The sequence below is a fragment of the Pundamilia nyererei genome, unplaced genomic scaffold, assembly GCF_000239375.1.
Source record: "Pundamilia nyererei isolate P.nyererei 1_Seehausen unplaced genomic scaffold, PunNye1.0 scaffold00039, whole genome shotgun sequence".
Classification (NCBI taxonomy): Eukaryota; Metazoa; Chordata; class Actinopteri; order Cichliformes; family Cichlidae; genus Pundamilia; species Pundamilia nyererei.
Window position 1 is genome coordinate 2,162,237 of NW_005187440.1, and position 14,880 is coordinate 2,177,116.

Here is a 14,880-nt window from a genome sequence, read left to right on the forward strand (position 1 = left end):
GTGGGGGAACTTGCACAATCGGTGGCTGACTAAATACTTTTTTGCCCCACTGTATCGGTTGGTAAGCTTAACGTGGGAATGCTTTAGAAACATTCAGAGATGAACTTACAAACTTGCTTTACTTCTCTGGGATAACTTTCTTGGAGATGAAATGCTGGTTTGGTAGCGAGGCTCTAAATGCTCAACCAGACCGCCGACTGGTCTCGCACGTCACATCCGCTCTATCACGTGATGCATACTCCTCCGACGTGCTAAGGTTATGAGCTGGGTTATGCCATGTCGCACGTTTTGTGAGGTGCTTTTGTGATATTTAATGGATATTATTACATTTTTTTATTTCTCTCCGATATCTAATCCAGTAATTTAGGTCAGCATCGCACCAATACCGATATGTGATATCGGTGATATCCTTTTCTACTTTTCAACTGTATAAAATTGGAGGAAAAATATTTGATGTAACAAAAGGTCCCCAAAAAAAGAGCAACGTGAGCTCAAATTGTTAATCGTTTGCAGATGTTTACACATTTACATGACATAGAGTAACAGGGTAATAGTCAAGCCCCAGCACCTACCACCAGCTAAAAACAGAAATAGTTCTCTTTTTAGCTGACTAAAGCAAACAACAGGGAAACAAAGAGGAAAAAGAGAGAAGGAAAAGGCTAAGGGAGTTGAAAATGAAGTCATCCGTACCAGCTACACCTTCTACTTTAAATTTAGTGCTTTTATAAAAGACTGATGCTGCTTTAAATACAGTGTTTATTTATGAAAATGAAGGAACCTTCACTTTAATTATCATTTTTAGTCCTATAACTTGTCAGCATGTGCTTTTGAAAAAGATGGAGCGCAAAAACACGACTTTTATTAATAACATGTTTTCCAAAACTCTCTTGCATCCTTGAATTATTCATCGCTGATTTAGGAAATCACATTTTCTTAAGATTCAAACATTAAGAAAAAAACGTGTGCGTGCAATTATTTGGTCATTTATTTTCACCCAAAGCAACTCGTCCTTTGTTTGTTTGTTTTGTTTCCTCTTTGCATGAAAATGATTAAATCCTGAATGTCAAAGATGCTGAATGTCAGCGCAAAATTACATCTCTCAGGGGCGTCCTTTCAAAAAGTTTTTTTTTTTTAAAAGTCTGTGCTTGTTTCAGCATTCAAAAGCCACGCTGATTAAAGCCTGGCTGACATATTTTTCCTCAGTCGTGTTTCCACAGCGTGCTTTTGTCCACAAGGAGTCTGACAGCAGATCCAAATCTAACAGCGTAGCCTCAGATTCCACACAGCGCATAATAAACAAAATGCTGCGCCTCACTCCACAAACCTCCAAATCGCTGTATTTCACTGAAAATAGGCTCTCATTACACTGTGGACTTTTATTCTGAACAACATACCTTTGTGCATGCATTGTTTTGCATTCAATTCAAACTGCCCCCATGCACTGCCACCTCTGTGTATGTGCCAGGAGCGGAATAACAGCAACATTTAAAGCTATTGTCTGTTTTAAGGATCCGGAAATCACTGAGTGCTGCCTGAGGGCAGAAAGGTAACACTGTGAGCAGCAACAGCAGCAGCCTCTGTGAAGGATTTCACAAACGTAGCACAGCTGAGATACCACCAGGTGGCAGTTTTGTATTCTGAAACACTCATACACAGATCCATACACATAGATTTAGAGGGGAGTTTAAAAATGAGAAGTCCATGTTGAAAAGAGGCATGGCTTGTTAGACATCACCATGAAAAAGACACATGGAGATGAATCAAATGTTAGAAGCAAAGCTATCGTGCAAAATTGAAGGTGCTGACTGTTTTTGCTACAAACAAATACGATTTTTCTGACATCCAAAGGCCGGCGGTGGGGGTATCGACAGGGAAATGGACCGCATGGGGGGTTCGTGGAAGGTGTTCAGATCGTTCGACAATGAAAAGCCGCGAGCTGACCTTTGAAATCGGGCTGACATTTGAAGAAAGTCGACGTGCCCGAGAGCACAGCATTATGCCATACGGAAACTATTCACCAAAATGTAACGGCTGGTTAACTGAATATGAAATTAAATAAATAAACATTTCTGCCATGCCATTAACATTTTCTCGGTGGATCTGTTTTGCAGAGGCAGATGTATTTTTAGTCTGGCAATCACTGTCATGACTAAAAAAATGGGAGCACTGAGTGAATTAATTAATCACTAAGTGACTCCTGGATTTCTGCGCTAATTGGGAGTTTCTAAATCTGGAAATAAAGAGCGTTTCTTTCAAGTCATTTGTTAACACACCAAGGTCAAACAGACCTCTGTCTGGAGAGGAGGAGAAAGCGGGTGGAAATGTATATCACACAAATCCTATAGTAGAACTCTATTTATTGCAATTTAACACTCATTTTACAGTTGTTAACTGTTTTAGGATTTAAAGATTTAAGGCCCTGGTGCCTTTATTCTCTGCAGTTCCCACACAGCTGTGAATATTTAGTGTGAAGGAGTTGTATGTAATAACTAAGACTCTTTTCTGTCATGGTGTGGTTGTTGCACAGCATCTTTTTAAAAAATGTTTCTCCCTCTTTATATGATGGGGGCTGCTCGTGTGCAGCGCTGCTTCGATTTACTCTAAAACACATGCGAAGAAATGTTAATCCAAGGGTCCAAAATCCCGACTAAAAGCTTTTATCGACTCAATTAATCTGGCTTTACTGACTTTCACATATACATATATAATTTTTCACATTTGCCACAGATTATTGCTTTTATTGCAAGCTGTTCTCTTAACACCAAATGTTCTCCTTCTCTACAAACATATCAGTTTGCTTAAGGAGGAAAAAACAACTTCACTTCTTCTCCAAAGAAAAATCTAATGTATTCTGTTGAAAGACGCACCGGTCTGAACATTTGATTGCTTTCTTGGATTTACGAAACATTTGCGCCTCTTCATTTTCCCACCCCTCCATCCATGACAAGCAGTTGAGAGGGTGTGCATTTGCAGACGCTCCTAATCCTTCTATATTTCGCTTTCATTAAACGTCTCTCTCAGGGCTCGGATCTGCCGTCTGTTTGTGAGCTAACATTAAACAGTTGGGGAGAGGAAAAACAAAGAGAAGCGGCTTCACTCAAATTTATGGTGTCTTTTTGTGAATGCAAAGCACAGCACACACCAACAACCCTAATCAGTATCGTATAATCGCTCAAATCGATACCTGGACTACCTGATCTAACTGTTTCTATTAGTTCTGTGGTGAAATGAATCAAACTGGGATAAATATTAAATAAAACATGAATAAATAGATAGTTAAATCACTGAACAGCTGCTTCACATTTATAGGTGTGGGTTTCTAACGGTGTTCGCACTGCATTAGCAGTCATAATTAAGGGTCTGTGCTGCGCTGCCATGCGGCAAACAGATGTTTTATTGACCAGATTTGCACTCAAATAATGTTTGTCAGTCTTAATCGCATTCCAGAGTGCTCCATTTCCTTCTGCACATCCATTTTTTTTAATACAAGTATCAATAGATAATGTAGAATGCATTCAAAAGAAAGAGTCCCAAATTTAAAAACAAACTTGGACTTGCCTTCTCTTTTTTTTCTTGTTAAAAGTATTCAAGTTTCTCCCAACATTTGTGTTTTTAAACATTAAAGTTTCTAATGTCTAAGAATATATATTTTTATACTAATAATAATTTGTGTTAGCGAGTGTGGCATTGTTTATTTATTTGCTTATCACTGTGAGCATTTTGAAAGCTTAAAAATTATTCTATCATTAAAACTATTTCTTCATTATGATGGTAAAAAGCAACATTTATCCCCATCAGACAGAGTTGGGCTTGGTGGGGCGGATTGTTGTGATAACTGGGGGCTAAATTAGGGTTTGGCAGGTGGAGGAAACACTGAGATCAGGTGTAGTCATGCATCACGGGGAAAATAATTAATTATAAGTCACAAAGCCGTCTTTCTGCAAGGCTGTGATTGGCTGACCTGTGCGGCTACGCCAGTGTCACTGCTTTTTGTGGAATTAGCCAACTGAAGCTTACAAGATGTAAACAGTTGTTTCGTGAGCTATATGTGCTAAAGTGCCTGCTATGTTCATGCAACCTTTGAATAAAACAAAATAAAATTAGTATACTTGACAAAAAACATAATTCAGCAACACGTCATGTATAGATTGTTCCTTTAACCCTCAATGATTAGGTAATGCATGGACAAATTACTGCTTTATCTTTCACTTTATCTCTTTCCTGTATGATGGTCTAGAACTGAAGTTTATCCAAGCTAAAAAACAGCGAAAGGAATAGAAAAAGAAGAAAAAGATCATTTATGCTATACTAAATTTATGTCTGAAACAAAAAAAAGATAAGTTGCTGTTTCTAAATCTGTGAGCCTTGCACCCTTTCCATTTCTTCTCATTGATACCAAGACATGTGTTGCTCTCCTCCCTCTGCAGGAAGCTCAAAGGTCAGCTGCAAAACAGCTGGGAGGGATTCGATGTCTTGCTCAAGGGCACTTCATATGTATGAATCCTGATACTCTAGTTACATAATGGTGTCTCTAAACACAGGGCTTCTGTCTCTGCCTCTGATAAAAAATAAAATAAAAAAACTGTGATGGAGTCTGTGGGATGATCATGCTGTACAGTGCTGCTGTTAGAGAGGTCCTTATCTGAACGGAAAATGCTGCAGGACTCGCGTTCAGGTCAGTGAATATCCTGCGCTATTTTAAAGAGCCCGAAGTCCCGGAACATCTCCAAACTCGGATAGTTTGTCACGGACTAGCTTTCGTCACACATCACGTTGCCGACACATCACACCTCCGCTGGATAAAATAAAGCAAATCATTTTGACATTTGCTTTGAATATAATGATCATAGAAGGAACTGCAGGAAATGCACAGGAAATTCTGTTACGCACTGGTTTCCAAAGCACTCACATTACAGTTTGAGTGTAACCAGTGCAAAATACCCAACGCAGAACTGCTGTATCACAGCCTTGTCCATTCTCATGGGGATTAGATACTGCTGGTATTTATCATTAGGTTAATTTCATTGCGTTTAACATACTTATCAAAGTGACATGCAAACTGCAAAATAAATTCATGTATAATTATCTAGAAATTAATGAAATCAGCAAAACTGTCCTAAACTGTTTCCTTTTCCCATTTACGTGTGATATGTCAACATAAATTGAGTAGGCGGCTTCTAGCTGAGGCGCTGAGGTGTGCCTGCATCACCCTGTAGCCAGCTCACAGTCAGGCTTCGGAGCCAGCTCATGCAGCCGGGGGAACATGATCAAAACACAGCGTTACTGGAAAATGTAGTCTCCGGACGGTGGGGAGATTTATCCGCTGAGTCAGTCTCTCATGCGGATTAGTCAGGACAAGGGCTTCACCTGAGTGCAGGTTTAAGGACAAGTGTGACAAGCCAGAAAAGATGATAAAATGTGGAGTTTAAATCCTCCTGCATGAAGCAGGGGCAGCCACCTGCTCCTAAACTACACGTCCGCATGAAAACAAAGGTGGGGAGTGACCTGTGCATGTCCTTCTGAAAAGGTAAATAATGACACTAAAATTCTCTTCCCGGGTGTGCTCTAAGCTAAACTGTTCGACTAGCAGTTAAAATAAAATATGATTAGCTGCATCGTGGGGCCAGGTTGACCTGCAGCAAGGCCCCGAGAATAGGATGGACCCACACTCCTTACAATCTGTGCATTTTAGTCCATAAATGCCACAATTGGGCTCTTAAAGAGTGCTTTAGACTCAGCTTTGCTCTGTCAGTAATCCAACACTTTTCCCCGGGGGGTTAGTCAGCCTGCAGGTGAGTCTCTTGTTCTATTTGTGTTCAGTTTTTAATGCATTTCGTTTACAACAAAGGCCCTATTTAAAGGAGGCCTTATATACTTAATAGACTGGAGCTCAGGAGGTAGAACAGGTCATCTGCTAATCACAAAGTTGTTGGTTTGATCCCTGGCTGCTCCAGTCTGGATGCCAAAGCATCCTCAGGCAAGATACCAAAACCCAAGTTTCTCTCTGATGCGTTCAGAGTGTGAATGTTAGACAGAAAAGCATTCAGATATAGAAAAAAGTGCATGGGTATGAATGAGTGAACAATGTGTGTTGTGTAAATCCCTTTAAGTGCTTAAGTATAGTAGAAAAGCACTGCATGAAAACCAATCCATTTACCATTTGCTCATAACTTGGAGTTTACTAAAATGGCTTTGTATTTACAACTCAAACTAATCCTTACATCAGATCCTTATCATCCATTTTAGCTCACTTCCCACTCTCTTTAAGCTAACTTTTATACAATTGGCTAGGTTTGAACAGCATGTCAGCGGGTCTTCTGCGCTCACAGCCAGCCACACTGTATTAAGGATATCCCTCTATGAGGACATTAAACTCTGAGAAGTAGAAAATCTGAGAAGTATCAAGCCTAAACTTTGAGTTCACAGGGATTATGTGTGCATTACTTCATTATTTAATATGAGAATCCACCACAATTACCAGTATAAATAAGAGAGGAGAAAATGTAATGCATAATAGGACTGCTTAAATCTCTTTCGGTCCTCATTTCTTTCAAAGATTAGCTTTGCTGGACTTAATCAGTATTTTTTTCTCCCCCGCACTCTTATTGTCACATTTCTTGGTCTTTGAGATATCGCTGTTGTAGCGCACAATCTGTGAATCTCCTTTCAACCTCCAGTCAGCTGGTGATAACCACACACCGACATGCATGAAAGTATTATGTGTAATCTGGCTGTGCAGGCACCTGTGTCGGTATGTTCAGCTATCTTTAGCAGCACCTGTGTGTCACGGGAGTCGGGTCTGGTTAGAGTTTTGATTTATGTTCCTGTCTTTGTGACCAGATAGCAGCCTCGCTGTTGACTTATCTCCTGCAATCAGAGCTGAATGAAGTCTAATTATAATAACACTGCAGACTCGACACTTTATATAGCTGCTGCGTCACAATAAAGTCTTACAACTGGTAAACCACTGGAAGTCAGGTTAATCATGTATATGGATTTTTTTTTTTGTCAGTGTCAGTTCTGAAATAATGACCTAGCTGACCTTTCAAGGTTTCGTTTCTTTTTAAAAACATGATCTTTGGCCCTTGTGATAGAAATCCACTGTGGACTGTGACAGCAGCAAGAACACGGGTGGAATTAATGACTAGACATACATATAACAGAGCCACCATTATTATATTAGTCACACCTTTGCTGGTACAAAAAAGACTAAAACACATTAATCCTTTTTCATAGTGACAAAAGCTAATGAAAAGGCTTAGCCTGTGTTTGAATCAACTCAACCAGTGTAGTGCGGTAAATTAACTCCCTGCCATCTTGTATGAATGTCAGTTCTGTCCAGTTCCCTTAATGTTTCCCACACTGGAAGAAAGCAATGCATCGCCCATTATGACAGGTTCACTGCATTTTGCTAACAAGCCCGATCCAATCAAAAATCAAAAATCTGCAATTTGTAGACATGAAAATTTAAACTGTCATGCAACACTTGCAGAAAATTATACAGTCGATCATTTGCAATATTCGTGCACTGAGGCAGAGGTGAATGAGGTGGGGATTAGCATTAGTCGCTTTCTTAACTCACTCTGTATTCCAGGTGTCGTGCCAAAAAGTGACTCCTGATGTTTCGGTGTGGTTTTTATGTCTAATATATTTGCTTGTATTGGTACATATCTGTATACAACATGACTGACAAAATGAGTTAAATATAAAATAAAGAAGGAAAGAAAAAAATGAGCTGTTTTGCAGGTATCTTTGTGACTGTGTGTTATTCCAGCGCTTTTTGGTGCCTTAAAGTACGTTTATAGAACTGAAGTGTTGTGTTTCTTCCTATTTCTGCTGCCCTCTTTGTCAAATCTCTCTTGAAAACAACACTTTTAATATCAGTGACACTTTCACCTGCAGAAATAAAAAATGTGTAAAAAAGACATGTCACTTTAGTAAAGTGCAGCTTCTACATTGTGACAGCAATGTTCTCCCTGGCTTAAAGTGACTTGATATTATTAATGAGAGATATGTGTGAGAGAGTACAGGCCAACAACTTATTTGCAATGGTTTAAATACTACCAGGCACTTTTTGTGAAATACCCGAAGACCTAAATCTTTAAAAACAAGTTGTACATTATAGTTTTACTTTTCTAAAACGACTAAGATCATCCCTGAAAAGATTAAGCATGATAGATTTTTAAAAGCATTTACTGGGCAGTACTTTCAGGGATGGATTAACACATATCTGGCACTCTATTTAACAGTTACCATTTCAAGACAATTTTTATCTCGGGCTACTGATGACCAAAGGATGATGCTTTTCTCTACTACGCAATAGCATGTTTTCTAGCCCACTCCTCTGTTACAGACATTATACAGTCCATTTAGATGCAGATTGTACTCTGTAAAGTGAAGGGTAAGTGACACTTCAGCTGTAAAGAAAAAACTGTGAAATTCATGCAACACCAAAGGTGGTGAGGCGCAACTTAGCTAAGCAACTTTTGTGAAATGGATAAACGAGGAGCTAAAAAAAGAGAATCAGGGTGATTCTGTGCAGAGCAGGAGCGAGGAAAGAAAGCGGCGTGCAGGTTTCCTCTGCAAAGCGTGTGTGTGTGTGTGTGTGTGTGTGTGTGTGTGAGAGAGAGAAAGAGAGAGAGATGACACAAAATGAGGTGCAAGAAAAAGCCTACACTCTGCATTGTACTGAGAACAAAATAATAATAACAGCAGTGACTGGAGGCAGGAAAATCCAATTACAATAGCTATTACTCCCTCTACTGGTGAACAGCCAAGAGGGACAATAGAGGTGATTTTCCCCAATTTTCCTCAGAGTTTCACCCTTTGCCCTTTTCAGTGTGAAAGCAAGTACTGAAACTCAAGCTCTGTAGTAGATGCTGATTATCCTGCGAACTGAATGCCGATGAATGCAGGCCTCTGTCGAAAACGAAGCACTGTAAACTAGTTTAGACAGACCTGACCTGCTCCTTGGTGAGAAGGTAATTTATCCTCAGAGTCAGCACAATGGTCCTGATAAATCTTTTCAAATGGCTGAAATCTGAACCGCTGCTGAATAGGACTGGATCACTCTTAAGAATTTTTTTTTACCTTATAATACACAACCTGGAATAATCCTACTTCAGAGACGCATTCACGACTGAAGCTCCCAGCAGCACCTACACCCTTTTTTTTATTTAACCTCCCAAATTGAGCACCTTAGTGATATTCTATTTAAATGTACTGTGTTTACTGCAGTATGAGGCCTGCATCATGGGATCATCTGATGTATTTGATCCCTTACGTGGCAGATAATGTCACCCCCTGGAGGTTCGTGACATTATCTGACACACGCGCGCGCACGCAAACGCTTCCACTCAGCTGGTATTCATCACCAGGGGAGGGGGGACAGAAAACAATCACCTCTTACTATGCATATGCATTATGCAAATGGTGTCATCAGGTTCATGCAAGCGGGGAAGAAAGCAGACTTCAGATTGTGGGTGTCTATAAGTAGTTTTATGTAAGCCTGTAGAAGTCCGTTTATCCACGAGTGAACGTGAACGTGAGTTTTGCTAGCGCTGAGTCGTGGGAGGCGGTTGCACAACAAGCAGGACTTCAACTGACGCGAGAATTTAAATCAATAAGAAGAGCAGTTTATTGCTTCTAAATAGATGAATATCATAGTGCCTTTCCTTGTTTTATCGTTCTAGTTTGTTGCTTTCTTATTATTATTAACACCGTTTATAATTTGACGGCTAACTTCTTCCGGAATATTCATAGCGCTCCGCAGTGGGAAGCACATAAGACACCTGCAAGAAGTTAAAAAAACAAAACAAAAGCACAGCTGATCTCACCTGGTGAAAATATCTCCTCCGACGAAGAGCAGAGCGAGACTCGAAAACAGGAAAGTTGGGATCTCCATTCCACACGCTGTCAGATTAATATATGCGTAATGCTAAGAGAAAAGTTCCCCCGCAATGTAATTCGACGACAAAGCCCACAAGAGGATTTTTTGTTAGCTTTTTTTGTTTGTTTTTTAGTTATTATTATTTTAGTGCGCTCTCCTCCCGATCCAGCGCCGGGGAGAACAAAGTAAAGTGTGGTGGTGAAGGTGATGGTGACCCCATGGTCGTGAGCTCCCCGATTCCTCCGCGTCCAGGAGCGCACAAGAGAAGAGCGCGCCTATGAAAAAGATGAAGACAAAACTCCGGGTCCGACCGAAACAAGGAGCCGATCCACCGCCTGACATCCACCAACAGCGCAGAAAGCGAGTGAGAGAGAAAAGGATGGAGAGAGGCAGAGGGAGAGAAAGAGAGGGAGGGTGGGAGAGAGGGAGGGAGACTCGCTAATCTGTCGATCCCTCCGTCGCTTGGCCTCTAAACGTCAGATTGAATCTGGACACAGAAGGCGGGGGTGGGTGGGGGGTGGCAGGAATGGCATCATAAGCAAAGGACTTCAATATATTATGTAATGTTTGACACATTTGACTCATCTCCATTAGGTAATTAGTGGCTCACATAAAGTTGTGATTCTTTCTGTTGGAATAAGATCAAACTGGGAGGGGGGCTGCCCAAAGTGTGCGCAGAGGTCCTTTCTATGGAGGTGGACAATAGTGTCGCTAGTATTGTTACCGAGTCGATACTAGCGCGATAGGACCGATACTTTGTTTTTGTTTTTTCTTTTCTAAGTTCAGCATGAAGCCCACTCAACTGTCTTAAATAAATTATTTATTCTTTTTTAAATGTAATTAATGTTTTTCTTGGAAATGAACCTCAAACGTGCACTATGAAAAATGTCTGAAACTTTTTGTGTTGACTGTCATGTCTATTTTAGCCTGTAGCACATAAGCTGAACTAACATGCTTTAGAGACAGATACTTTAACATTCCAGGTCTCCAAAAACAAAAACGGTTTTAAAAAATGAGCTCACAAATCATGACCCATGCTCTCCTCTACACAAGCTGCCTTTATAGCTTAAATATATTGGTATAGGCAATAGACTCTGTACTTACTTGGTATCGGACCAACACCAAAATTTGGGGCCTTCCATCAATTCGCTCAGCATATTGAATTTATGGTGAGTATTGCCTCTCTAACTGTGAAATTTAAAAATAAAAGACATATTTTATGTATAGGAGTGACAAAAACAAAATGCATGTACTAATGCATAAAAGAACAACTGTTTAGTTTAATCTTGTAATGTCCTCCTTCGCAGTGTAAACGTAATCACAGACTGTGTTTGTTGTGTTGCAAACCCAGCTGTTAAAAGCCTTATAGAGTGGATCTGGAATATGCCCTCCAAAACCTGGTTGCATGTGTTGCTAGGTTTTTGTGAAATAAGCCTACAGTATGTACACTTTTACATCCACGCCTCCACCCCAGACTGTTATATAATTCTTTTCTAAAGCACATGCAGATCAGACTGTTTCTCAGGGATCAAACATTTTCTGGTGTATGAGATCAAAGGCCACAGTTTCACGAGATTTAGCCTCTAAAGGAACTGAATAGAGATTAGATAAGACATCAGTACAGTAAGTTGACAGAAAAGTCATATTAGAGAATACAGGGATGGGAGGGATGAGGATTCCTACACTGGCACTCCTCATGTCTTGCTCCTCCTCTACTTTCCTGTCATACCTACTTTCGAGTAACGGATTTCTAAAAATTCCTGGAAAAACACTCATTATGTCTCATTAAGCAAAGCAGCAACTGCGAATATGGTCAGGCAAAGCAGATTCGAATGTGATGCAGTAATCCTCACCATGCAGACAAAACAGAAACAATGCTGTTTAAGAGGATAATATATACATCAAATACAAGTTAATGAAGTTGAACTAGTCATTAGTCTCTTTCTGAATCTGGTTGATACATTTTTCCTGAAGTGTGGTTGTTTTTGTTCTGTGAGTCCACTTTTCCAAAGTTTTGTAACTCAATTATTTTTCAAGCTCTCTCCATTAGATGGGTGCTTATATTTATTGTCAACCGCACCATAAAGGTCAGCATGGCCAGGGGCTGTAGATTCACTCCACCCTCCTGGCCACCCCTTCTCTTGGAGTTGGACAGTAAGGGCTTTTGATGTGGAAAATGTTAGGTTGTCGTACACACTACAGTGCATTTAACAGGACTGCATTTGTTGGATTCCTCATCCACAAACTCCTCCTTTTTCCTGTTAGGCTCCTTTTTTCACCATCATGTATTCTCTCTCTTATCTTTCTGTTTTTCTCCAGCTGATCCCTCCTTAATATCGGCCGAGCTCCTTTTTCTACTCAAGTCACTTTTCTTCCCTTTATCTCAAAAAACAAAACAAAAAAAGTCTCCCTCCCATTCCTCACAGTCACGCATCCTCACACTATTTATTTACCAGGCCTTCTATGGTAATACAACTTATTCCTCTAGGCCTGTCACATGACTTCAGTGTGATATACAGTAAGAACACACATTTCTCCTTCCTCTTGTGAATTCCACTTCAAAATTATGATGAGCTCGATGAAAGCTTAATAATGGCAAAAAGAAAAAGAAGCCTTGTGATGGTCCAATAACCCACCAATCTACTAGAAAATGCACGCCTGTTTCCCGTGGGGTTGTGCATGCTTGACAAAAGACTTTGCATAACACAGACATATCATTCTCTCTAAATCAGCTGAGATGTTTTGTGCTCTCTGGCTTCTTGACTGTTGTCAGGCCAGAGAAAAAAAGACGGTGAATGGCAATGTGCAATGTTGTAAGAACGAAAGAAAGTCATTTTAGATATTAAAACCTTTACATTTTTATATTTCGTGTTGAATTAAAGTCTTATAATGTCTGTCACAGTTTGCCATGTCATTACCGTACAACGACAGACTTTTCTTTTGGATCATTTCGACAGGTAAATCGATTTTTGATGCTGTCGGTACTATTTTGCCACCAACGGTTAATTTCTGTCGCACCTGCAAGGTTTCAGCGGGCAGTACGACTCCGCCCCTCGCGTCACGTTTCCTTGGAAACACCAGCAAACATGGCTGCTTTGAGAAAAAGTGATGTTGAGAAGCCGTTTTTATAAGAGGAAAGACGAGCTACAAAAGGTAACCGTTTTTTTAATGTTTTGTTTTTATCGTAAGAGTGACACAGAGCAAACACTGTATTATTATTATTATTTGCTTTAGCTGACCCCACTTTCTTGCTTTTCAAGCTAGCTCAACTCGAATAAAAGACACATCAGTTTTCTTTTAGGATTATTCTGATTGAATGTTATGGTGGTTGGGACAAATGTCACACTGGCACTACGGAAATATAACCTAACCCTACTAAACCGCCAAAAAGAGCCGCTTAAAACTACATTTAAATTTCAGCAATAGTGGCCAGTTTTTAATATTAATTTATTTTCCTGTTGCGTGAAAGAACTGGCTCTCCGTCATTGAATGACTTCACCTGGATTTAACAGATTTGCTATGTCTATTTCTGTATGCCGCTATCATTAAGGCTTGCTCGGTAATGTAGTCCTGTGCCCTTCATACGTAAGGTGACATGGAGGTAGAAGACAGGAGAAGCCCCGCAGAGGTGAAGCCTGACAGGTGTGGACAGCTGGATGTCCACCTCAGTCCAGGTGAGTCCAGGAGAGTAAAGGTAAATACCAGATCCTGCTGCTTCAGGAAAAAAAAGCCTTTAAGTCTCACAGATATACATTACTTTATCCATAACTACACCTATAGTTTAAGCTTAAATTTCAAAACTTACATTTAACTACTGATTTTATCTACTGTTCTGATTTTATCTGTTTTGATTTTATATACTGTTGTTTGTTTGTTTGTTTGTTTGTTAATTAGTTAGTTAGTTTATTTGCTTGTTTTAATCAATTTTAAATCATGCTAATGTCTCTGTAAAGCACTTTGAATCACCTTGTTGTTGAATTGTGCTATACAAATAAACTTGCCTTGCCTTGCCTATATAAAACAGCCCTTTTTTAGCTTGAGACTGAGATATGCTGATTTATTTCAGATGATCCAAGTGATGAAACCTTTAAAGCCGAAGAGTCAGATGTGCCTGCTGATTTGGACTGGTTAGAAGAATTGTCTGAGTGGGTGTTTGCTATTTTGTATTTTTATTTTTTGAGAACTATTAGGCAGTTAAATCCAAATGGCAGTGTGTCTTGTATTCAAAACCACGGTGCTTGTTTCGGTCAGATATTGTTATACAAAGCAATAAAGTTCAATTTCTGTTTTTTATTTCAGCATCTGTTGAAAGTCTGTTACATCATATACTTCCATACATGAAAGACAGTCTGTGAATAATAGTGTGTGTATCTAAGTGTTTGCATCACATAAGGAGCCTTTTCTAAATGTAATTCTGCATCTGCCCCAAGAGAGGATGATGGTGTTGACGATGGTGACCTTGCGGCTATGGCTGATGGTTGTAAGAAGAGGAGTTATGCCGAGACAGCACGGATGTTCAAGCTGAGACGAAACCTCGACCAGCTGGACTGCTTTCACCGACAGAAGGAGCATGACGTGCTGAAAGCCAGGTCTGAACCTGGCACCGACAGACCTCTAGAGCTACAGAAGCTCCTTACCTACATTTTGTGAACCTTTCTAGACTCCACACAAACCAGTACCAGTAGAAAAGCTTTTTTATGAGAATTTTTTTTAAAAATACACAGGCTTTTGCCCAGTCTTTTCAAAAATGTTCCCCTGTTTTATTCCATTTTTTTCTGCTCCTGCCCTTTTCACACAAGGCCAATCATATCTGTTCCAACTGATTCGGCAATTTGTAGAAAATGATTTCAGCCGAGGACAGAACATTTCTTATAATGTCCTTTCTCCCCACTTTCCTTCCGTCTTTTTATTTGTCTGGACCATGAGCCATTGAGCACCTGATGAACTGTGATGCAGTTCCATGGAAAATGTCTGTCATCTTCCTTTAGCAC

The 14,880-nt window shown here is 39.9% G+C and overlaps 2 protein-coding genes across 4 annotated transcripts in view; one reads left to right on the forward strand and one right to left on the reverse strand.

The window, feature by feature from the left end:
• gabrd (gamma-aminobutyric acid type A receptor subunit delta) overlaps nucleotides 1-10,363 on the reverse strand; it is a 23,979-nt gene extending 13,616 nt beyond the window's left edge. The window contains exon 1 of the mRNA XM_005730736.1: nucleotides 9,837-10,363. Coding sequence (XP_005730793.1) covers nucleotides 9,837-9,904 — 68 coding nt within the window. The 5' untranslated portion in view covers nucleotides 9,905-10,363. The remainder of the gene's footprint in view (nucleotides 1-9,836) is intronic.
• Nucleotides 10,364-12,925: 2,562 nt separating this feature from the next.
• cfap74 (cilia and flagella associated protein 74) overlaps nucleotides 12,926-14,880 on the forward strand; it is a 49,839-nt gene continuing 47,884 nt past the window's right edge. For all 3 annotated transcript variants that reach the window (XM_013910270.1, XM_005730738.1, XM_013910271.1), the window contains exons 1-4: nucleotides 12,926-13,042; nucleotides 13,480-13,563; nucleotides 13,956-14,034; nucleotides 14,320-14,478. In XM_013910270.1, coding sequence (XP_013765724.1) covers nucleotides 13,485-13,563; nucleotides 13,956-14,034; nucleotides 14,320-14,478 — 317 coding nt within the window. In that variant the 5' untranslated portion in view covers nucleotides 12,926-13,042; nucleotides 13,480-13,484. The remainder of the gene's footprint in view (nucleotides 13,043-13,479; nucleotides 13,564-13,955; nucleotides 14,035-14,319; nucleotides 14,479-14,880) is intronic.